At 39.2% G+C, this 23,846-nt stretch overlaps 2 protein-coding genes across 7 annotated transcripts; one reads left to right on the top strand and one right to left on the bottom strand.

Moving 5' to 3' along the window:
- The first annotated feature begins 2,639 nt into the window (after positions 1–2,639).
- On the top strand, positions 2,640–9,237 carry serbp1a (SERPINE1 mRNA binding protein 1a). Of its 4 annotated transcripts, none has more exons than XM_067512419.1 (9): positions 2,640–3,004; positions 4,382–4,565; positions 5,038–5,178; positions 5,306–5,374; positions 6,418–6,492; positions 6,702–6,873; positions 7,149–7,193; positions 7,369–7,542; positions 7,935–9,237. In XM_067512419.1, the coding sequence occupies exons 1-9, from the start codon at positions 2,752–2,754 to the stop codon at positions 7,989–7,991; spliced, it is 1,170 nt and encodes a 389-aa protein (XP_067368520.1). In that variant the 5' UTR covers positions 2,640–2,751; the 3' UTR covers positions 7,992–9,237. The 4 variants fall into 4 exon arrangements, with proteins under 4 accessions (XP_067368520.1, XP_067368518.1, XP_067368522.1 ...); XM_067512417.1 differs by having other exon boundaries at positions 5,303–5,374; XM_067512421.1 differs by having other exon boundaries at positions 2,642–3,004; positions 6,705–6,873.
- An 882-nt stretch (positions 9,238–10,119) lies between these two features.
- il12rb2 (interleukin 12 receptor, beta 2a) lies at positions 10,120–22,080 on the bottom strand. 3 transcript variants are annotated; one of them, XM_067512416.1, is made up of 16 exons: positions 21,926–22,063; positions 21,501–21,628; positions 20,860–21,120; positions 20,203–20,326; positions 19,922–20,106; positions 19,505–19,662; positions 19,049–19,178; positions 16,399–16,472; positions 15,601–15,811; positions 15,294–15,470; positions 15,105–15,206; positions 14,304–14,450; positions 13,969–14,100; positions 11,920–12,013; positions 11,684–11,771; positions 10,120–11,602 (listed from the first exon to the last, which is right to left on the bottom strand). In XM_067512416.1, exons 2-16 carry the CDS (start codon positions 21,568–21,570, stop codon positions 11,129–11,131), a joined length of 2,427 nt encoding a protein of 808 aa, XP_067368517.1. In that variant the 5' UTR covers positions 21,571–21,628; positions 21,926–22,063; the 3' UTR covers positions 10,120–11,128. The 3 variants fall into 3 exon arrangements, with proteins under 3 accessions (XP_067368517.1, XP_067368515.1, XP_067368516.1); XM_067512414.1 differs by having other exon boundaries at positions 10,120–11,771; XM_067512415.1 differs by lacking the exon at positions 21,501–21,628 and having other exon boundaries at positions 10,120–11,771; positions 21,926–22,080.
- Positions 22,081–23,846: the final 1,766 nt, after the last annotated feature.

The raw sequence follows: 23,846 nt of genomic DNA, 5'->3' as shown, positions 1-23,846 counted from the left end.
CGTGTCCGGCGGTGCCGACGGAAGGCGCGCACAAGCGCACCTGAAATTCGGCTCCTGGGGGTTTGGGGCGCAAACCAAGCTTTCGTCTCCTTGGTCCGCTCCTTGGTTCTCATAGCCGCACTTTTCCTGTGCTCCGCTCAGTTTCGGGTTGCAAAAAGCCCACACCATCATGCAGAAATAGACGAAAAACGTTCCCATGACCGAAATCATGAGCGCGTAAGACTCTATCATGGCTTTAGTGACTGGAGATGTCATGTTTTGATGCGCAGGAACAGTGATCGTCGGAGTACTCAAAGTGTGTGTTCAGGAGGAACAATGACACTGGCACCATCCTGTGGGTTGGACCAAACTGCTCTAGGTTCAGTGAGGCGAGATAGAGACAATGAGAAAGGAAATGTTGCTTTTATTGGTTTTCTTGTCAGTAAATTCAGGCTGTTTGAGCAGGCTAAATGAGCCTAAGCTTATGTTATTAAACAAATTGCCTAATTTAATTATATATTGAATTCAATCTAATTTCTTTCATTGCCCTTTGTTAGAAAAAGGGGTATTGAAAATCGTTTAACATCCTAAAGAAAGAGGAACAGCTGAGAAGCAACAGACATTTAACACTAAGCATCTTCTGAAGTTTCACTTTTTATCCCGTTTGTGTGTGCTTGTTTCTACTAAGAGGACAGGATAAAAATAAATAAAGTACTGTAAAATAATGTATATATTTATACATTTGGCTCAAGATACACACTGTTGCATAAACTGCATTCTTTAAGAGCTAGTTTCCTTCTGTCTCACACAGATGTTTCCTTCTTAACTTATGTTTCTAACATGACCATATTTTGTGTATATCTCCAATATATAATGCATTGCTTTTCCTGCTTAATATCAAATTGTTCAGTCTAAGAGCTAAAAACACCTTTATAAACTTGCAAAACCTTTAGTCGCTTAAAGGATTTGTTTTTTTTTCCCCCTTTCCTTTGATTCCCAGATAAATCTAATATAATTATGTTTTCTGAGTCATGTAATGATCATGTCAATAAGATACTTTGACCTCTATGTTTTAATAGTATTTTAATATTTAATCATTTTTTGTGTACCAGCTTATTTGGCCCTTTGGCTGAAACAAGGGTGAGATGACATGTAATAAAGAAACCAACATGGTTTGAACTGAAAACTCACCTGTTCATTTCAGATCTGTAGCTATAAATAACTAACAATTAGGCAGCCTTAAGCAAAACACACTGAGCTAAAATCTTTTCCCAAAAGGGTAAAGCTCAAACCTGAAATAAAACATTTCAGATGAACAAATGTGTATGCCTAAAAAAACAAGCTGCAACTTTAGTACCACTTATCTAATTTATCCAATTCCTTCTTCCAGCCTCCGAAAGGCTTGTTGCTCAGAAGATGGAGATGTTTTACATAAAACAGTTGTACGTTACATCACATTTCACCATCGTGTTCGTATATTTTATGAAGAGGACATATATACAGTGCTGTATTAATACCCTTTGAAATTTTCCACATTTTGTCACATTACAACCACAAATGTAAATTTATTTTTATTGGGATTTTATGTGATAGAGCAATACAGTTTGGTACATAATTGTGAAGTGCAAGGAAAATGATAAATAGTTTAAAAATGTTTCACAAATAAATATAACTGCACTTGTGTATAGCCCCCCTGAGTCAATATTTTGTAGAACCTCCTTGCAGCAAGTCTTTTGCGGTATGTCTCTACCTGCTTTGCACATCTATAGAGTGAAGGTTTTTGCCTATTCTTGTTTGCAACATAGCTCAAGGTCAGTCAGACTGGATAGAGTGTCTGTGAACAGCAGTTTTCAAGTTTTGCCACAGATTCTCAATTGGATTTAGGTCTGGACTTTGACTGGGCCATTCTAACATATATACTCCACTATAATATGCTTTGATTGGCAATTTTATTCTCTGGATTTTAGTTAGTGGTATCAGATTAAAGGGGGCTGAATACAAATGCAAGCCACACATTTCAGATATTTGTAAAGAATTTTGAAAACCATGTATCATTTTTCTTTTACTTCACAATTATGCGCCACGGTCCAGCACAGTAAAATTACATTTCTGGTTGTAATGTGGTCAAAACTGGACAATTTCAAGGGGTAACAATACTTTTGCAAGGCACTGTACAGGAGTCAAATGCTTGCACAAGCAGGTGGGTTTGAAGATGCACCTGGGGGCTCAGTTTGTTGTGAATATATTGTCTCGGACAGATTTTATTTGGTGAAAAAGTCTCTTAGTCTCCAGCTTGTCATTGTTTGTTGAACTTTAATTTTGTCCTCGAATTAAATATATTGGCTACAGATGGGTCTGAAGGGTATTATAACGGTTAACGCGGATAGCAAAGTAATTAGGCCCTTTCAGCTTTTTAAAGACAGATAACGTGTTGTTGATAAAGGGGCTGAGAAGTGTTCTCTGAGGACTCAAAACAACACTAGTGTGTGTTTAGGGGACTCATGCTTGGCATGAAAATCGTAAGCAACAACGCTAGTTACACCAACGTGTGGGAAATGTAGTTTCTTATTGGTCTGTCCTGCAGCTACTATTGATCGCTTCTGATCGTCAAAGAACTACAAGCCCCACCCCAACCAACCCCGGGGTCCCGGATGTCTATCGCGCCGGAAGAGAAGAAGGTCCTTTTCCCAGCCATCTTGTGGCTTCATCTAGCGAAGTGTTCGCACCAAGCCTCGTAGAATCGGAGGAAAATCCTGCTGAAGGGGCGCCATCATGCCCGGACAAATGCAAGAAGGTTTTGGCTGTGCTATAGCCAATCGGTTCGACCAGTTATTTGACGACGAGTCGGATCCGTTTGAGCTATTAAAGCAGGCCGAAGTAAAGAAGAAGAAGGAGGCTCCTGGTGCCGCCAAGACTGCAGCCCAGGCTGCTAAGCAGCCGAAAAAAGAGTCCCAGAAAGAAAGAAAAGCCCCGCTGACTGACAAAAAGGAGGAGACCCAGGCACCTCTCCCGCTCAAGAAAGATGGTAAAATCTCTTTTGCGTTTTTTTTAGTCTAGCTGCAGGTAAAATATCGCAGGCTAATAGCCTAGATTGCTGGCTTTCTAGCTAGCAACGATTTCATGAGCCCCCGTGACATGAGGTCCACATGGCTGCTTTTGTGCCCCACTGGCTGTCATTCACGGCTACAATCACGTTTATTTGAACGAGTTTTGCAGTGGGGGCTGTTGGGCTTAAGCCTCTCAAATATAAACAGTTTGCAGGCCAACTTGTTTTGGCTTGTCCCCCACCGTTGGCCTTGATTAACAGGCTGAACCCGAAAATCTACCAACTCCAAAAAGTGGCATGAATACGCTTAACTGTCCTTATTTTAGCGAAGATGTTTGCTCTTGACTTTATTTATAACTTGTCGAAATAAGTCAGCGACTGTTAGTTTTTCGGATTAAAAAAAAACGTTTAAGTAGATATGGCAAAACCCGACGCATACTAGTTCAGCGACATGTTAAATGAGGTTAAATAACAGATACATAAAAATGATTGTTTTGCAGGTGGATTTGTCACAAAGGCAATAGGAAGAGCTCTCTCGTGGCGGTGAACCTCGTGGTTGTAGTGTAGGGCGTGTTAAAACAGCCTTCTGCCACTTCCTATTGGCGTGCAAGTTATACTCTGCATGCAGTCGACCTGCCTCACACGGGTTAACGTCACTTTTCACTTTCTGGTTTATCCGAAAATAACTTTGCAGGTCCTCTGAAAATTTATTAATTACTATGTCTGTCATAACTCCAAGGATTAATTTTGGTATTGCATTGTGTGCGTAATAACTTGAGATTTACTACTTGCAGAACTGAAGCATCCACTTAACCCCCTACTCACAGGCAGTTAGTTGGTCATTATCATCATGTCAGGCTCATATCTGATCACTTGAGAGAAGGTGAAACAGGTGTGCAACTATGGGATCCCAGCTGCTGCCATATGAGTGTCTATTTTGGTAGCTGGTGAGTTAGGCAATGGGTGGGACTTGTTGTGTTAGCTCTTTTGGTCACAGTGAAGCATGTGCCAAGGAGGGTTAAAGTTGGTGTTAATTTTGCCACATAGTGACCCACTGATTAAACTCATCAGCCATGTTTCAGCCATCGTAGGAACTGATGATCGATCACACTGCTAATTCTTTATACATACGTTTTATGCACTTCACTTTCAGTTGTTTACAATCTCAGATGATACTGTAGATATGAGTTTCAGAGTATTTAATAGTGTTTAGTAAAGGTTTTAATTCTGCACATTAATTATTTGCTCCATTCAAAGAAACAATTGGCGTTTCTTTCTTTTGTCTGGGGCTCAGCAACGGGTCCTGAACCATCAATGCGGTTGGTTCCCTAATCCTTCTGTTGTGGTTAATGTTAGGTGCCGGCATGAGGAGAATGGGGCGCAAGCCGGAGGGTGATGGCTCCAGACCCCAGGGCGGCCAGGGAGAGGGGCGCCCCCCCACAGACAGGAGGCCTGTGGACAGGCGGCCCCCCCGACGCTTCGAGAGGCCTGCTGGTGAGGCAGCAGAGAAGCCGGAGGGCGGCGAATTCTCAGTGGAGAAGTGAGTTATAATGCCATTTAATAGACATTTAATTTAAGCAGCAGCCACATATGAAAAGAGGTGACGAGTCCATTGGTGCTTTCTCGCTCTGCACAATTGCAAAAGCAGTACTTAGGAGGGGGTGGAGTAAGCACCAGTAACAGTTTAAGGCGTTGTTTACTGTGATAAGACAGGATAAACAAGCCTTAACTCCTTCTAGCACATTTGGCTCATCAATTGTGCGATTTACAACAGACAACAACATTGTACACATTATAATTTAGATTTAGTTCAACTTTAAACATCAGTCACCCTCTGCCAAGTTAAGCTACGTTTCTGTGGATTAGGACATGAAAGAGAGCAAAAATGCTGAATGAATAAATAAAAACACATCAGCCGAAGTCGGTGAAACAAAGTGTGTTGTTGAACCAGCTCTAGAAACTCTTTGTGCTTCAATGGTGATTTTAAAGATGTTCTTTGTCCCTAACTTCAGGCCCATCGGTGATAGGCCGATGAGAGGACGTGGTGCTGGCAGAGGAGGCCGTGGAGGCAGAGGACGCGGCATGGGTCGCAGTGATGGCTTTGACTCTAGAGGAAAACGTGAATTTGACAGACACAGCGGCAGCGACCGATCGTACGTATTTCCATTCTATGTTAAATAAAGTATTGGTAATTTAAACCTGGTCCATTGAAGAACTTTTTTGTGTTTTAATACAGTACATGTGTAATGTTCTTGGCTAAAGCAAATGTTGTTTCAGTAGTCTGAAAGGTGAAGAGAAGCGTGGTGGAAGTGGATCTCACAACTGGGGCACAGTAAAGGATGAGCTAAAGTAAGTTCTTATTACAACACTCAACAAAAACACACTTTGACTAAGACTAAGAATTTAGGAGGTTCATGAATATGTGCACATTTTCTTAGATTGTATGTTTAGAGATCACTTGGTGCTGCTTTATGGTTTTCCTGGCAATGTAAGTCATATTTAGAAAGACTTAGGTCAGATAAATCTTGTTACGTTTGTATAACTTATTCCCTTCAACAATTCTGATCTTACTCATTGATGCAAATTTGTTTGTAAGGGTTTTTAATTTGTTTAAGACTAGAAGTACAAAAAAAGGAAAGAAAAACCTATTTCCAGTTTTTTTTTTTTTTTTTTTTTTTTGGTACACGTAGATTAAGCAAATGCAGTTTAATACAACAGTCATACGATATGACTGTTAAACCCCTTTCGCACAGGCACTGGAATCCTGAAAATTGTCTTGCCTTTGTCCAGATGTGAGGTGTATGTGAGAATTAAAATTTTAGAATGAAAAGCACTCAATATTATCTGGACTTTATCTTGGAAGCCCTCTAGTACAACGTCTGTACTATGCGTGTGAAACCCTGCATGGAACACGCTTCTCTGTCCTGAATTGTTGGAAAGATTAAAGTGAACGAATAGGGAATTTGACAAAGTGTCTTTCAGAGTGAGTTTTTTTTAATTATTTTTTTTAAATAAAGCTGCATGGCTCCGATGTGCTGTAAACAAAACACTGTTTCCATCGGCCTAAGGTTTTCTATCATGTGCTTCCTGTGCATGCTGACCCCACACTCCCATCATGATACTTCTGACTCGAACAATGTCCTATTGTGTGAAGTGTGACACTCTGGACAGTGTCCGGGGCTGATTTCTCCTGACATTGTCTGGAGTTCATATGTGAAACGGGCTTTGAAAATGCCATCTGCTGTCTGCCATATTGCTAAAAGCCAAAAAAAAAAAAAAATCCAAACTCCATTTTCAAGATTTCATTTGATGAGCACAATAAAAGACTCCCTAAGCATCCCACTGGTTCCCAATACAAATATGTGACCATGATTGTTGTTTTTAACACTTAGCGAACTTGACCAATCAAACGTCACTGATGAGAACCCTGAAGGAGAGGAACATCCACCTGCTGACTCTGAGAACAAGTAAGTTCTTTTTTTTTATCTTGTCCTAGGTATTAAGAATAAACCAGTGACTAAATCTTGTTTTTACTTTTAAGAAGAGTAGTGTAGGTGTTTGTAGCCAACAGTATTATTGTAAATTACACATTTCTGAACAAGAGCAAATGATACATTTTTGTTGAATGACACTAATGTTGAAGCTATTAAAATTCACTCTGTGTTTGTGTTTGTTGAAGGGAGAATGAGGTGGAGGAAGTAAAGGAAGAAGGCCCCAAGGAGATGACTCTGGATGAATGGAAGGCAATGCAGGATAAGGAACGAGCCAAGGTGGAGTTCAATATCCGTAAGGCCAATGAGGGAGCTGATTGGAACAAAGGATTTGTGTTGCACAAGTCCAAAGCAGAAGTGAGTCTTAAGTTATATCTCTTAACTAAATTTGAGCATTATCCATCACTGTAGCCTACATTGGAAAGACAGATTTCTCATACATTCAGTATTATAATGTTTGTATTAATAGTCCCATTACTGTCACCTGCAAAAAAAAACCTGCAGATGTTATTTGAAAGCTGCACATGACAGGCTTTAAAAAATTGGTATCCCTAGCAAAGTTGTATTGTTTCCAGTACAAACACATTATTGCTCATTATGTTGTTAATGTGTTTTTGTTTCTCTCAACATAGGACAAGAAAGGTGAAGTGATTGACCCTGAGGTTGAGGAGATTAAGGTAATGTGTGTGTGTGTGTGTGTGTGTGTGTGTGTGTCTGTCTCTCTCTCGTGTGTGTGTGTGTGTGTGTGTGTGTGTGTGTGTCTGTCTCTCTCTCGTGTGTGTGGGTGTGTGTTGTAAATGTACAAAATAAACATCCCAGACTTGTATTTTGACCCAATCATTTGTGATGCAGGTAGAGGATGATCACCACTTCCGGAAGCCAGCTAATGACATTACGTCCCAGCTGGAGATCAATTTTGGAGACCTGGGCCGACCAGGTCGCGGCCGCGGTGGACCACGTGGTGGCCGAGGTGGTCGCGGCCGCGGGGAAGCCACTAGGCCGGTCCGTGGGGGAAGGAGTGACAAGGTAGAAATTTGATATCTTCACTGCCTGTAGGGCTTTTTTTGGGGGGGGGGGGGGGGGGGAGACTAATGCAGGCATTTAAAGTTATTTATTCAAATAATTGTTACGTAAATCCAGCTGGAAGAATCATGGGAAGATAGCTTCATCCTGCATAATGAGTACTCATAGTACCCAGTACCCAGCTACATATTAAGTATTTCACTTCATTAATAATTCAAATTGAGTGTTTGATTATTCATGCACATCTCTAGTATGAGGTTATCCAGTCAGACCTCATTGAATCATTTTATGCCGTTTTCATAAGTTCCTCTTTTTATTTCATCAGTCTTTCTTTTGTATTATTTTTATTTGTTGGACTTTTCTAACTCGTACCTAATTTTCATTTTTCCTCACAGTCGTCTGCATCTGTACCCAACGTGGACGACCCAGAGGCCTTCCCAGCCCTGGCTTAAGCCCAGGCTGCTGTCTCAGGCCCACAGGAGCCTTTTAAGCACCTCCACTACGAGGCTTGCATGTTCCTGGATCCTTCAGCAAATTGAAATGATGGAGAAGACTGTCATTAAATATGGCACTCAATGTGAGGACTGAGTTTTAACCAACAAAAACAAAGATGGAAAAAAAAAACAGAAATTATTAAAAAAAAAAAAAAAAAGAAAAGGACTTCTTGCTGCTTTGGAGCAACTTATTGGTAGAGGTTTTGTACTTGGAAACAAAGTAGCAGGGATGCTTTCATACAGTATTTTTTTCAGAGGTTATGCATTGTCCATTGATAAATTTTTGTAATTGCTGCTTGAAAATATGCATTATGAAATATAGGCATAAGAAGACTATCTTTAGCTTGGTGTGTGCCATTGTTTGCTTGCTTTAATCTAGGCACTGTGGAGCTCCAACACAAGCTCAAAAGCTCTGCCACACCAGGTGTTTCTGGTGAAGGTGTAGCTTCACTCACTGAGATTTATGGATTTTTTTTTTTCCTTTAGCACTGGGGTATTGTTTTATATTTTATACAGGAGGTCTATTCTTCTATGATCTTCAGCCTGTAAATCTTGACTATTTTCATAATTATTTCAGAGACTGTATTTCAAGTGGTGCAAATAGGACAGACCTTGATCTCTGATCAGGCGATGCTGCCTACATTTGAATGCATTGATGAAATGGCGCAGAAGTCTGTATTAAGTTTATTTTATTTGTACTGAAATGTTCTCAAGGAGGAACAATAGATCTCGTTGGAAGAACACATTGGTTATTACTCTCTTGAAGAAGCATTTGTTGTCAAGAAGAATAATTTCAAAGTAAGTTATTCCATGTGTTCAGATCTACTTGTATTTGGGATGCTAGTCACCATCTAAAATATCTTCCTACCTGCCCATTTTATTTGCAATGTGCAAGTTAATGCCTTTGTTTTTAGTTCAAGAAATGATATGGAGAGGAAGTGTCTAAACACAGTTGAGATGTGGCTCAAGACTCCTTCAGACCTTCTCTGACTGGTTACAGCTTCAGTTTGTTTCTGCAGTCTGTTCTGTGCTGACTTTTTCTCCACTGTTGACTTGCCCCGTTGCATCCACAGTGGCACCACTGCATAATTGCTCTGAAAGAAATATAGTCGTTCATTGTGTGGAACTGAAGTACTCTTCAGATGTGTGAATTCTAGCCCTGCTATTAGAGACCTCTGTCGGTAAATAAAGATGGTCAAAATAAGTCTTTGCCCTGTCACTTCTTAAATGTCCTGGAGCCTTGTGTGCTGTTTTAAGGTGAGTTGTCTACAGTTTTGTTTTTTTGTTACAGCAGGTTTACAAAATGTGTGAAAGTCAAAACTTTGTCCAAATTTGCACAGTTTTAATTCTTCACTCCCTTTCTTGACATAACTGAAGAAACCTTGTGGATGAGAAATGAAATGTTTTGAACAACAGTTGCTACTGTTCAGCACATTTGGGTTGACCATGAACTGGATGAATGAGAATTATGTTATAACTATCAGTTATTTGGTGCAAAGAATCAAAATTTATTAGCACTGACATTAAAACTGATGAATCACCTCAGTATTGCTGATGCGCAGCAGAATTGATATTAATCTGACAATTACAAGTGAGAATTACAATTTAAATCAATCTGGAGTTTTTACCTTTATTAATCATTTGTCAAGATCACTGATTTTATTTTTCCCGCTTAAACTGGCCATGACCAATATCAAGTGCTCCATTTTTATTTTAAATTGGATTGTTGTAACTCTTGAAAAGCAGGGCCTCTCCAGCTGGCAGGAGCTACAAGGGTTGTCCTATGCTTCTAAATCAGTGGTCAATTCTGGTCCTCAAGGACTCCGGCTCTTTTTGTTTTCTAACTAGCCAATGTTTATTACCTGAATTAGTTGTATCAAAAGCTGTAAGACACCCTCTATGGTAAGGGTGTAGTATAAAGTGGGTAAAGACAAAGACTGATTTATTAAAAACACCTGATCTGGGTCAACAGCAGTGGTTAGTGCAGGAACATAAGCAGAGCAGAGGTTCTGGAGGAAAGGGGTTTGAGAACTGCTGTTAATTGACCTTTCAGGCCCAGGAATAACATGGAAACTCCACACAAAAGTAAGGCCTTGTTTTTTTTTAATTCTTTAAAATCAGTTAGAGAGGAATGGTTGTAAATATAATGTTGCTGCTCAAAACAGTCTAAAACCTAATAACATAGCTCCAGGGTCTGGTTGGTCCATTGATGACACTGGAAAAATAATTTCTGACTACAACACTTTGGACAAACTAAACTAGTGCACCACCGCTAGCAAATATTTCCTGTTTTTTCAAAAATGTAATTAGATTTTCGTATGCAGTGATTCAGGTAATCAATTAGTATTTGGATATTAAGTACAAATACCGTCATCTGAACATTGGTTATCATGCAGCACTAACAAATCTAAGACACATTTAAAGTTTCTCTTTTGTAAGCTGTGTTGAGATTGAGGTAGAATAGGGGGATGCATGGCCAGTAAACAGGATGGGCAACAATGCTTGCAAGTATGTTTTGGCTGATTCACAAACAACATTTTGACATGTCAAAGCAGGAAAATCACGTGTAAATAACAAAATTCATGGTGGTTGAATTGTATTTAGTTGCTTCAGTTCCAGGGTCCTGCTGTTGTTCATGCTGGCACACCCTTGTCTTACTGAGCCGTTTCTTACGAAAGTCTCAAGTCAAACTTTGTGCTGTGTAGTAGGCATGTCGGCGCTGTCAGCACTGTTGGCATAAGGTTGGAGCCATATTGAAATACCTCATTATTGGCAGGCAGACATTGCAATATTCAGTAATCATTTTGGTGATATTAGTGTCTATAGCTGTTCTTAAGAGGAAACTTTGGTAATGCATAAAATGGAAAAAAAGACTTTTAAGTCCAAAATATTACTTCATAGCTCAACTTACACAAGAAAACTGTGTGTTCAGATTTCAGTAAGCAAGGAGGTAGTTATGCATATCCCAGCTAGATGTATATTAACATAGAAAACACAAATAGAAAAAAAGGAAGAATCCAGACACATCCCAGCCATTGTCTAAATATATTATTTCACTCAGTTCTCATCTATCCAGTTCTTGTTTCATGTTCAAACTAAATGTTTTGAAAGAAGTCACCGCAGTCAATTTTGACTGCATCCAGAGTCAACTTCCCTCCAAAGTCCATTGGCTCCAAGAAGACATTATGACTGGGAAGGAAACCCAGCATTTCTGGAAACTCCTCCTCCTCTTCTTCATCCTCCCCCTGGTCCTCCTCGGCAATAATTCCAGGCCCGTGTGATGAGATATATTCTACGGTTGTATTTGTGTCCAGAGAGGTTTGCGTGTGATCGGAGCTGTCCGAGTCATGGGAGAAGCTCTTGATATAGGTGGTCAGAGGGTAGAGATGTGTGGCTGGATCCATCTCGGGATTCTGACTGGTCTGGGAAGGGTGCTGCAAGGAGACCTTCGTAGGTATGGAGGTGAGACTATTCTTCTTAGGAAGCTCCTCAACATCGACCAGGATGGGCTCTTCCTCATCCTTGGTTACACTGGAGCTACTCAGCTGCACCTGGAGGTTTAACTTGCCCTGTTTAAGAGGAAACTCCAGACTCAAACATGGGCCATAGAACTGCAACATGACTTGAATTTTATTCACGTGTATAAATACCTTGACTTGGGTACACTCTTTTGCCCATTTGCTATTTGCAGGGTCTGGCACAACATCGAGAATGAGGCACTGTAAAAACACCCACAACCTGAGGGAGGAGTGTGAGAAACTGCTGAACAATGGAAACTTTTCAGCAACACAATTCACTTGTAATGCTGCATCATTCCAGTGTATTCTGCAAGTGTAAGGATAAACAAAATAAAGAAACTTCCACAGAGAGGCCTTGTTTAACTCACCTCTGCTTTACACCTGAATTCTGGCACAGACACACGAAAAACAGCACGATCATGGAGATGACCCCACACATTAGTAACAGGGGTAGTTGGGACTCTGCAGCAGTGACAATCAAACCGAGGTAGGATGTAAGACAGCAGAATATGCAGTACACGTGGCTCATCAGAAACAATCAGTAAACGTAATGAAACAGTGTAAAACCACAATTCACAATAAGTGGATAAATGTGTTGTTTTGTAACATTGTCATAAACAAAATTCTTCTGCTCAGGAAAAGAATGTAAATAAGTGCAAGTTTTTAAAATAGAAAAGATTAATCCTGACAAAAGTGCAGGCTGAAATGCTGATTCTGTATGATGTTACTTCATCAACAAAGAACAGAAGCAAGTCTGTGTCTGGCCCTCGCTTCTGGTCCAGGGCTACTAGGCGGAAATTGATGGAGGTAATGTGCTTCTTCAGTTACTTTTTTTGATAAAAAAAATTACTTATACACTGACCTCCGCTGAAGAAGAGAGGTAGCAAGTTATGAAGCTAAAAGTGCTCACATATATGTGCGCAGCTGGAAACTTGCAGGTAGTGAGCAGACAGTGTGAGACTTGGATGCCCGTGGCTTTCATAAGCCAGAAATTTTATTTTGTCATTTTGTGTTGTATCAAAATTTTCAATATGCTTTCTTTGGCTTTAGTTTAGGGTGTAAATTAATTGTACATTAATGCTTTTAAACTTCCTTCTGACTCCCGTATATTAAAATATTTCTCTGCTTTTAGCAGAAAAACTCCTCCAGATGACATCACCTGGTTGTGTTTTTCATCATTAAGAGTTCAGATGATGTAATCTGGGGGAGTTCTGGAAAAGCAGGTTGACTATGATCACAAACTTCATAGTATGAACAACAAGATGACATAATCGTTTACTTCTAGCTGACGTTTTTCAGCTAGAAGTAGAGAAATATTTTAATATAGTTTAATGCCATTTATGTACACGTATTACCCAAACTACAACCAAAACAAGCAAGTTCAAACACAGTAAAGACATCCTTTAATGTACCTGATAAAGATAAAGGCTTAGATACCCCAAGGTATGGCTTTTGAAAGTGCATCTTCCATAACTTTTAGAGGATAGGAAGGTGAGCAGTTTTATCACAAGGAATTTATCACAATGAAGTTATTTTCATTCAATTATATTAAATGTATGCTCACTTGTATTAACTTGTAACGGTGCTTTGTTGTGTTTTTGTTTTAACCCTAATTTTTCTACATTCCTTTAGATTCCACAGTTTGTGTTTGCATACTTTTGTGGTGTTTTGTTTTCATTAGTTTTGCTCTTTAATGTACCTTGGATGATGCTCCAAGAATAGGTGAGTGGACTCCTGGCTGTGATGCAACTATCTGTCTCCTCCTTTTCTTATTTTATAGGATTGTATTTATCATTTAATTTGGGTTTTTAATAAAAAGCTGTTAAGGCAGTTAACTCACACTGACTGTTGTGGCACTTTTATTATTGGTTCAATCCACAAATTGAGCTGCTGGGTATTTGATAAAGCTCAAGGTGAAATACAGATTATATTTAGAACGCTAATACACATCTCTTCAACAAAAGTGCTTTAGGCAATAAAGCTTGTTATTGGCAATAGTTAGTCTAAAACTAGTCTATTTTTATCTTGTGTTAAATGAATAGTTGCACATTTTGGGAAATACAGTACTTATGCAGAAAGTTATGAGATGAGAGGATGAATACCATGTTGATATCATGTCAGGAAATACGATGCTACAGCCAGGAGACAATTGGCTTGGAATAAAGACTGGATAGGAAGATCAAGCTTAGCTCTGTCCAATAAATCTGCTACAGTAGCTTTAAACTCACAATTTCACGTTATATTTTAAACTGCAGGTTGTAGTTTTATAGGGTTGTGGGCTTGGAATGATTCTTATAGCCAGATGCAGGAGTCAGGCAACCACCAGAGAATCTCTGATCCTCTCATCTAACTGTCTGCAACACGGATTTATCAAAGTGTCAAACAATTTCTCTAAAAATGCTTGAAAAGCTACTCACGCTGGATATAGAGCTTGACTTTTTGACCTGCTGGGCCCTCTCCTTTAGCGGTCCAAGCAGTCATCCACAGGCTGTACGAAGCTGGAGACAGAGCTTCAATGATATACATCCTCTCTGATGCTTGGACGTTATCTGAAATAAAAAATTCATATACACACAGGAAAGGAGTCATTTTCTGCAGAGATGCTTGTGTTGCATTAAACATTAAATCCACATTGGTGATTTCATATTGTGGCACACAGTTTGTGGTAATGCTATGTCTTATGCGTGTGACGCCACCAATATTAATTGTTGTACAATTAAGAGAAAAATACCACATATAAAATTCTTCTTACAAGACATCTGAGGTCTGCTGTCGCTGTCCAAATAGATGGTATAGTTGGTAATACAACCCTTGCGTTGACTCCTGGGGAGCTCTGTCCAGCTCACTGTCACTGCATTTCCCTCAACCTTCTCCTGGAACAATGGACTAGCTGCTGGGGCTGAAAACAGCAAGCAGAACCCAAGGAGACTGATCAAAGCCGATATATTATATTATAATATAATATAATATATAATATACAATATTCATCTGAATATTAAGGGAATGTTTCATAGTATTTACAGTAAAATCAACATGACATATATTTTGATTTTCTTTTTGTTGAAAGGCCACAAGTTGTGTTGTTTAAGAAAATGTTTTACTTTTGTTACATGCTCTAGAAGTTTTGTTATTGTAAGTTTTTTTGTTTTTTTTGTCCTTTATCCTGTGAGTTCAGGTTCGCCGCAGCAGATCATTGTCCGCATGTTGATTTGGCACAGTTTTTACGCCGGATGCCCTTACTGACGCAACCCTCCCCAATTTTTACCGGGCTTGGACCGGCACTGCACAGCTGGGGATGGGGATGGGCTGTTGGGGATTCCATGTCGTGCCCAGAGACATTGTAATTGTGATATTGTGTATTTGGTCAGTGATCTATGTTTCTGTCAGACTGGACAGAAGTGTTTAAGCAAATGAGAAAAACCTGTAATGCTTACAAACACAGAATTTTCTGCATTACCAATAATATTGAGACTTCATAAAAAGACTTCATTTTCCAAACCGTAAATGATGTGTTACGGTACTAAATACTAAAATAAAGTTGCTCAGATCTTACCTGACTCCAGATTGGTGACACCTGTAAATCTGGTCCTTCCCACTGAGTTCTCATCGTAGAAAACATACACTGCCACCTCATAGCACTCAAATTGCTTAATACCTGAATAAAGAAAAATGATGGAATAAAAAAAAATAATAACGGCTTTGCCTTTTGTGTTGTTTCACCTCTGTGGTATTCATGTCTCACCAGTAATGAGAGTGTGGTTGTCATTCCCACTCAGTCTGACCCATCTGAGCTCTTCCAGCTTATGACCCTCTGGGTACCACTCCACAACATAGGAAGCTGGTGCAGCTTCAGGCTTTCTCCAGGAGATGGTGACATTGTCGCTGGCTGCTGTTACTTGCAGGTCCTGAGGGGGCTTGGCTGAAATAAACAAGGTGCGTTTATGAATACTTTATCTGCATAATACAAGAGAGAACCATTATCCAGAACTCAGCGCACATGCACGTGTGTCCTACTTAAACAAGTCAGAATCAGTTTTTTGTTTTTTTACCTTGTTTGTAGCTGGTTGTAATTTTGGCAGGAGGGGACAGGCCTTTGGAGTTGGAGGACAACACTGCCACTTCACAGTTAGCACAGAATGGTACGGTATAATTCGTGGCATTACATTTGATGTTAGATTCAGAGCGCAGTGTAGAGTTTGGGTTGTAAACTTTGACTATGTACCGTGTGATCTTCCCTCTAGAGATTGAATTGTTTGCCTCCTGCAATCAGAAAAATGAAAAAAGAGTAAATTAATGAGTTTGGCACAATACATTTGCTTTCTTATTGAAGAAAGCCCATTTATGTGGCTCTTTAATGGGAGCTTGGGATTTTTATTTCTTTACAGGATGCTCACACTGAACACAATGCAAGACACATCATTTCTGTTTAGCTCGCCTTTTTCTTGTAAACTGAAACTGTGGTGTCTGCCGACTGGTTTCACTTATCTCTCTGTCTTTATGTGATAATGAATGTGTGTGTGTGTGTCCGTGTGTGTGTGTGTGTGTGTGTCTGTGTGTGTGATAAAGGGTAGGGATGTGTGAGTGTGCATGATAGTGTCACACCTCAGATCGGTCAAGGGTTGACCTTTAGTATAGAACATACCGTAGCAGAAAGTGTTACTATGGCTACAACACTACACGCCCACACAAACACTAGAGTGAGCAAGCAACGATGGAATGCATGGATACTACAGATGCTTCAACTGATGAAACACTTCAGCTGTGTATTGTGTATCACCACCACCATTAAGCTGTTTAAATTAGTGGAAAACATTCATTCGGATTTTTTAAAAGGATTTCAAACTTACCTTCCAGTAAACTTTCAGGGATTTCGAGTCAGATGCAGGTTCAGCGTACCACACATCCAACTCTTTTGCGGGAGCTAAAACATTAAAATGGAAATCTGTCACTGCACCATGACATTAAATCAGGAGACAATAAAATATAGGCTGCTATTTTCATAGTTTGACTGCATTGACAAGAAATGGATGTTTTTTTATCTTTAGTTTTCAGTGAGTTCTGATGTTTTTTGTGAGTTGTTCCAAATCATTTCGGTCTGCTAATTTGTTCTATGTAAGCTCAAGTCTGACAGCAATGAGTAACACTTCCAAGAAACCACATATTCTCTGAATTCATGTATATATATCTATATCTGATAAAAGAAAAAAATCAAAGAAATTGTTGTCTTTACACATGAGTACGGGAGGAGGGTAAAATTCTTCTGTTGCAACACTGACACCTCACTGGCAACAGCAGTGACGTTTGATAAGAGGGAAGAAAAGGTCACTCCACCCTGCCATTTTTGAGCAGTAGCTATGACTGCAGCTTCCTGCACTGTTGCATTGATCAGCAAATGTGAGATGATAATAAAAACGGTAAAAAGATATTAATGAGCTTATAAAACCAACGTGGAGGTTTTCGTAATTACATGAATACACGTTACATTTATGTTACAACAGTCATTTTCCAAGACTCATCACAAGCTTTCAGATTGATTTTATCCAGTCATGATTTTACTTTAAGAGTATGAAACTCAAGATTATTCAAGATTGCTTTAAATAATGCCCTAGAATGAATGTTACATTGACTTTATAATACACATGTATGTATGGTAATCCATGCAGGGAAGCCAGCTGGTGCATTCAACATACTCATCTAAGATATGGTAAGAGTTTTATTAAATCTCAGATGAATATGTTATAAATAAATTGAAAGTACACTCACTTATTTTTGGTTTTAAAAGAGCAGACTAATAGTATACTTGAATATATACTCACTGGCCACTTTATTAAATACACCGGTTCAAAGGCTCATTAACGCAAATATGTAATTAGCCAATCAAATGACAGCAGCCCATTACATTTAATCTTATAGACACTTATAGACAGGATCTGCTGTAGTTCAAATGCAGCATCAGATTGGGGAAAAGGGTGGTTTAAGTGATGGTGCACAACCAACTGTAGGGCTACTAGCTGAAAGTCTGACAAAGAGAACGTATCCAGTGAGCAGCAGTTCTCTGCATGAAAACGCCTTGTTAATGTCAGAGATCATAGGAGATTAGAAAGACTGGTTAATGTCAAAATAAAAGCAACTGTAACTCAAATAATCACCTGTTTTGACTGAGGTTTACAGGAGAGCATCTCTGAACAAATAAGATGTCAAACTTAAGACAGGCTACAACAGCAAAAGGTCAAGTGTCACTCCTGTCAGTTAAAAACGGGAAACTGAGGCTACAATTCACATAAGCTCACCAAAATGGACAACAGAAGATTGTGAAAACATTGCTGGATCTTGTGAGTCTTGATTTCAGACATTTGTCTGGTACACTGAGAATTTGACATTAAAAACATGAAAGCAGTACCTGAGTATTTAAAGGTGTACCTAATAAAGTGGCTAGTGAATGTACTTCATTTTCATGAGGGATAGTCAACTGGTTTTCAATGTAGTTTAAAAAACATATTTAACATTCTTAAATCCATTTGGTCTTTCAAGGCTTTCGCTGTTTTCAGAATTGCCTGACAGTTTTGAACAGATTATATTTTACAAAAGTCTGCTAAAGTAATAAATAATAAATAATAGTCTTGTTTGAGGTCCTGGAGACCCTACGGTACAAGGATAAATAATGTTTTTTCATGTGCTCTGTAACTGTTGATGGTGTTTTTATGTCTTACAGGGGAGTTTATACTATTACTAGTTTTACATTTACGAAAAATGCACTTTGAGATGTTACCAGAGCAAAGTAAAGGCAGCTTCTGTATGTTTGTTGTGGTAGATAAGCTTCCTCACGTTTCAAATCTCTAACTTGATTTCCATACTGTCCTGTGCAAGAAACCAATGGCTGTACCAATAGGTTAACCATGCTCAATCATTTGTGTGGATTTTAAATTGCTATTAGTTTTGTGGCTTTGAAGAGATGTGCTAAACCAAAAAATGTAACTGACAAACACAAACAGATGTAAATAACTTCATCACTTACTGAAAACTTGCTGACAGTGAAGGCACTGTTGACCAAACTTTTTAAGGTCTTTCGACCCTGCCCTCTCGTGCTGCTGACGGGTGTTCGTGGGAAACTGACCTGTCACTGCTGTGCATTCATACATATGCGAAGTAGGCTCTACTTATCTTTACACCATCAGTATGACAAATGCCTTGCAATTTTTCCTATTAAACATCAACGTCTTCTTTACGTCACTTTCCTTCACTGTTTAACACTAATGACTGATTATGCACCCAACACACTATCCAATAAAGGTCGTACCAGTGGCTTCTGGATATTCTGGAGGTAAACAGTGCTAAACTGATAATTGTCTCATAAACCCAAAGAAAAGGAAGCATTACTTCATCATCTGATAGCTTCCGAAAACACTGTACCACAAAGATAATATCTCCATTCAGATCTGTCTGTAATACACAAAAAGGTAGTCTCCAGAAGCTGCAAGTTAGCATTTAGTTACTTACCCTCTTCTTGAGTCCAGCTGGAAATGTTGGTGCTCCACTGACTCCACAGGCCGGTGCTAAGTTTGGATCTAGCTTGGAAATTGTACAACGTATAGGGCTCCAGAAGGGAGATATTCCAGGCCTTTGCACCCTGCAAGTCAATGACACACATATATTTCATCTATTTGCTTTTTCTTCTTTTATTTTTATCTGACCTATCATTGGACAAACTTTTGCTTGTGGTAATGCTGCTTGAAGGAAAGTGTGAGCTTAAAAGCATTAAAGGTTAAATATGTTTTGGAGACTTGTGCTTCAAAATTCACCTCTGCACATACATAATCTCATTTCTGACTTTAGTGTTGAATCAGCAGTAGACCTATGAGCTCTGGTCATGTAGGTTTTCTGTAACCTTTTGCAAAGCTTTCTTGCACCATTTCTTTGAAAGCCTCCAGAATGTGAAGCAAAATAACTTCTTACTTGATGTGAATGTGATGGTGATGTGAAAGTTGTCCATGTCTGTCCATCTGATTTGTACTGGATCTCCAGGTGATCAGTCTTTACAGACTGATGTACACGGATGATGCACTCCCGAGACGAGCACTCTGGGTGGACAAGAACAGGGGCTGGTGGCATCGCTGTTCAGATCAACATCAGAGTGATCAGATATGTTAGCAAGGTCTTGAAGAACTGTCACAACATATACTTATCAAATGTGTTCTTTGCTTTAAGATGATTGTATGTGTGGAAAAGAAAATGGAAAAAGGTTCAGAAATGATGTGTGTCATGATAAAAATATAAAAAGGACACATTTCAGTGCCAAGCTGCTCTATATGCAGCTGTTTCCATGCACTTCTCTCCAAGTCCCTGGAGCACAGCGAGTTATGTGGGCCTCACCGATGTCACTGAGTGTGTAGTTAGTGGTGGAGGACACGCTAGATCCCAGTGGATTATGAGCTTTGACCCTCACAGAGATGAGCTGGACAGATCTAGGCACAGGGAAACTAACTGAGGATAGATCAGTTCCATTTCTTGGGCATTCGTGATCTATACTTGTGTGGTTCCCAAATACACTTCTCACACTAAAACACACAAAGCAAAGTTTCATTTATCAGGATAGTCAAGATCATATTAGACTGTAGATATTTTGGTTACAGATTCCCTTAAAGTTTCCCCACCACAGCACTGAGGTTGTTTTGAGGTGAGTATTTCGTCCTCTCTTCCAAGTGCAGAAAACATCGCCACTTTTATCATTGCTGACCTTGTAGATGCACGAAATGTCTTTTGGACGATCTGGTGGGTCTGAAAGACATGGTGCAAGTGCTATTAAAGAGTTATCAATTACACACGCATGCATAATATTTTGCACCAAGGTCCTTATCCAACTCACTAATGAAATGTGTTAACAAACAAGCTTGTTTTCGCTTGTTAAATTAGAAGCAGCTCTATGGACTAAATAAGAACTTTTAGCACTTAATTTTGACTTCTTCTTGTGTTCAACCACCAATGTGTGAATACTGAGAACTCTCAAGTACAGGAGAAAAAGCAGAACTAGATTATTTACAACTCATGAAGCTTGAAAAGTTAAGAGTCAAGGCATAATGTGGAAGTCTCATCTTGAAACTCTTTAAAACAACCTAGAGAATCGGCAAGAGTCTTTTAGTCACATGTTGAATGAGGATAATGTGTGAAGTAATAATCTTATCAGTTTTAAAATTGCTGGTCCAAACTTTGTGTATTAGAAGAGCGGCAGTAACCTCATTTGAAATGTGACAGTTTTAAATATGTAAATAAACACAGTTGAATGAAAAGAACATGTTACTGTTCCTACTCACATCCAGTTGAGATGTCCATTCCACATGAGTCCAGTGAAAGAGAACAGCTACACTGACAGCTGTATGTCCTGTTCTCTGTTATGTTCAACACCTTAAAATATATAGTTGTAGAATTAAATTCCTCATGATTTTGTGGTGTGGGTGGATGGTCGCTGTACATGGATCTCTTGCATGTGCAGTAAAAGGTGCAGTAAACTTGAAAACTGGATCCTCTCTTCACCATATGTCCACTGCTAGACCAGATGGTGCAGGATTTGTTACCTAAAAACAGAAACTATGAGTTATACAGACCGCAATACAATCTCCATATTATCTGTAGAGTTAGTACTGCAAAGTAATCTGGTCGATTTTGAGATGATGCTCATTATAAATCATTATAGATATTTAATAAAAGCATTGTTCAAGAACATTTGAAATATAATTGGTGACTTGTAGGCTATATAACCGATAAGTACTGACAGGTGAGAAGAGATGAGCCCAACCAGAACCAGATTTTATCACATTTTAATTAAAAACAGGCTCGTCATGTCCAAGCATGATCTAAATGTGATCTATTTAATAATATGAGAAAAATAGATTGAAATTTAAGTCTGTATGCCAACAAAAATGTGAATTGTGTCCATGCAATAGTCTGAGCTTACCTATGCAAAGCTGCAGGGCCAGCAAAAAAACGGCAGTGAAGATGGGACATATTTGGGACATTGTCGCCATTAGTCATCAATAACTGCCTTCTTGTTTCTTACATTGTAGTAGGAGCGGATGAATTAATCTTAAAACAAGCACAAGTCCGCACATGTATTTTATTAATTATGTTTAAATAAAGAGACTTAGGATGAATTTAAAAACAGAAATAATAATGATTATCACAGCCATCGAAATTGATGTCTGATAAACTATTCAGTGCTTCATGATTTTCCTTTCCCTTAAGAAAAGTGTGACTTTATCCATGTGTGTTGTAAATCCTTGGTTTTACGCATAGATCGAGCACCACACTATACTGCAGCTGCGCACATCAATAATGATGCTAATATGAAGTTAGGGGAAATAATCCTCTCAGTAAACTCACCCAGACATAACATCGCAGTAGTACATGAACCTTCGGTGTCGTCTGAACCTCCTGAAGCTTTATCCGTCATCGTGACTCGTCCTAAACATCTTCATTTAGACCAGTTTGTCCAAATTGTGGTGAAGTGGCTGCGGAGACTCCGTGTTGGCTCCGCCTCTGGTATGTAGTGAAGACTAAGTTCCAGTTCATCAGTGAAGCCCACCCCCCCCCACACACACACACACACACTCTTCAGGCTGTACATTATAGCCTATCGATCTTTTGATCTATTCGTCATGCATTAAAAAAATCCATTATTATTTTTATTAGTATCATCAATCCATATTATTTTGTCTTGCTAAAGAATGTTGGTTTCTTTTTTTTGCCATTTGCATTATGTCTTTATAAAGTACAAGCAGTACTATCCTGCTGTTGTGTTTTGAGTTTTGCTAGGAAGTATTTCTATACAGTTCCTTCTGCACTGTCCACAACACTGCACAGACTGTTGATCCTACCTAGTTCAGATTAGACAAATCAAAGGATGTGTATCATGAACCAGTCTCTTAACTCCTCAATCTGATCCCCATGTGGTGTGGGGGACTTTCCCTTACAGCCACACCATACTTCAGCTCTTAAAGTACAAGTACACATCTTGATATTAGTACAAATAACTGCAGGTTTACACTAAAACAGCAGAAATGGCAGGTAATAATTTAAAATCGGTGATGTTCATGGAAATTTCTTTTAAGTGTCTCAGGAGAGAACCTTACTGAAAATGTGATTAATGGAGGAAATGAGACAGGAAGTTAAAAAAAAACGGTGTAAAACTGCAGGTGGTGTATGTTTGACTACAAGTAAAGGTTCAGGAGCACACTACTACACTTTGGGTAAAGATACCTATGTAGAAGGAAAACCACAACTGCGTTTTTTCTGCGTTTTTTCGAATTATTTCACACTTTTTACCACATCATTAGAAACATACAGAGGTCACACCGTAATATTGAAAGAAGTTTCGGTAGACTTGACATAGTATTGTCGCGAGTGGAGGGTGATTTAGAGATCTTTCAACTGTGTATTTGCTTGGGTTGTTTCCACAAGTTATAAATATAGCTTTGTTGATGGTAAATAATGTTTTAGTATACAGCGTGTCAATATTAACCCACTTGTATGAACATAATTTTTTTTGCCAGGCGGTGAAATCTATTTGGTTGGTGTATATCATCCTTGTCTTGACCTCATGGTTCATTATAAAGTATGAAACTCACAGTTCTCTGTTGACAATTTATTTTTAATAATTAAAATTTTTTTCTCTGCCTCTAAAATGTTACTCCAGGCCCTTTTTAATCCACATCCTTTACAATTCTATTCCAGAAGTGTTTGAACTGTCTGTCAGAGAAATTTTCTTTATGTGTTAAAGAGCTTAGTAAAGGAGCCTAGAGCCACACCAGGTGAACACTCAGAGGTGCCTTGAACTCAGCACTAACTCCAGCATGGCAACATATTTAGAGTTCAGAAACAATGCTAACATGCAGACCCTTATCAGGTCTAATATTTATTATTTACTATTAGCATGCTAACAATTAGCACTAAACCCAGACTGGACTACAGCTGATGGAATGGCTTTAGTTTTACAAGTGTCGTAAACCAAATGTTAGATTCAAATTTTAACCTCAGCTAAAAATGACATTTATCCAGAGGAGAAATTTTGACCTCGTAGCGCCACCAGAGCAGGGATTTATATCACTTTTGTCTTGGGGGCGACTGTGGCGCAGGAAGGTAGAGCGGCTGTCCACCACTCTCACAGTTGTTGGTTCAATCCCCGGCTCCTCCGGTCACATGTTGAAGTGTCCTTGAGCAAGACACTGAACCCCAACTTAGTTTCTCCCGGTGAGTGTTGGCCAGCTGCATAGCAGTTCCCCCATCGGTGTAGGAATGTGTGTGT

Source organism: Channa argus, chromosome 8 (genome assembly GCF_033026475.1).
Source record: "Channa argus isolate prfri chromosome 8, Channa argus male v1.0, whole genome shotgun sequence".
In the NCBI taxonomy this organism is placed as follows: domain Eukaryota; kingdom Metazoa; phylum Chordata; class Actinopteri; order Anabantiformes; family Channidae; genus Channa; species Channa argus.
The sequence above is the reverse complement of the archived record's forward strand: the minus strand, read 5'-3'. Positions and strand labels throughout refer to the sequence as shown.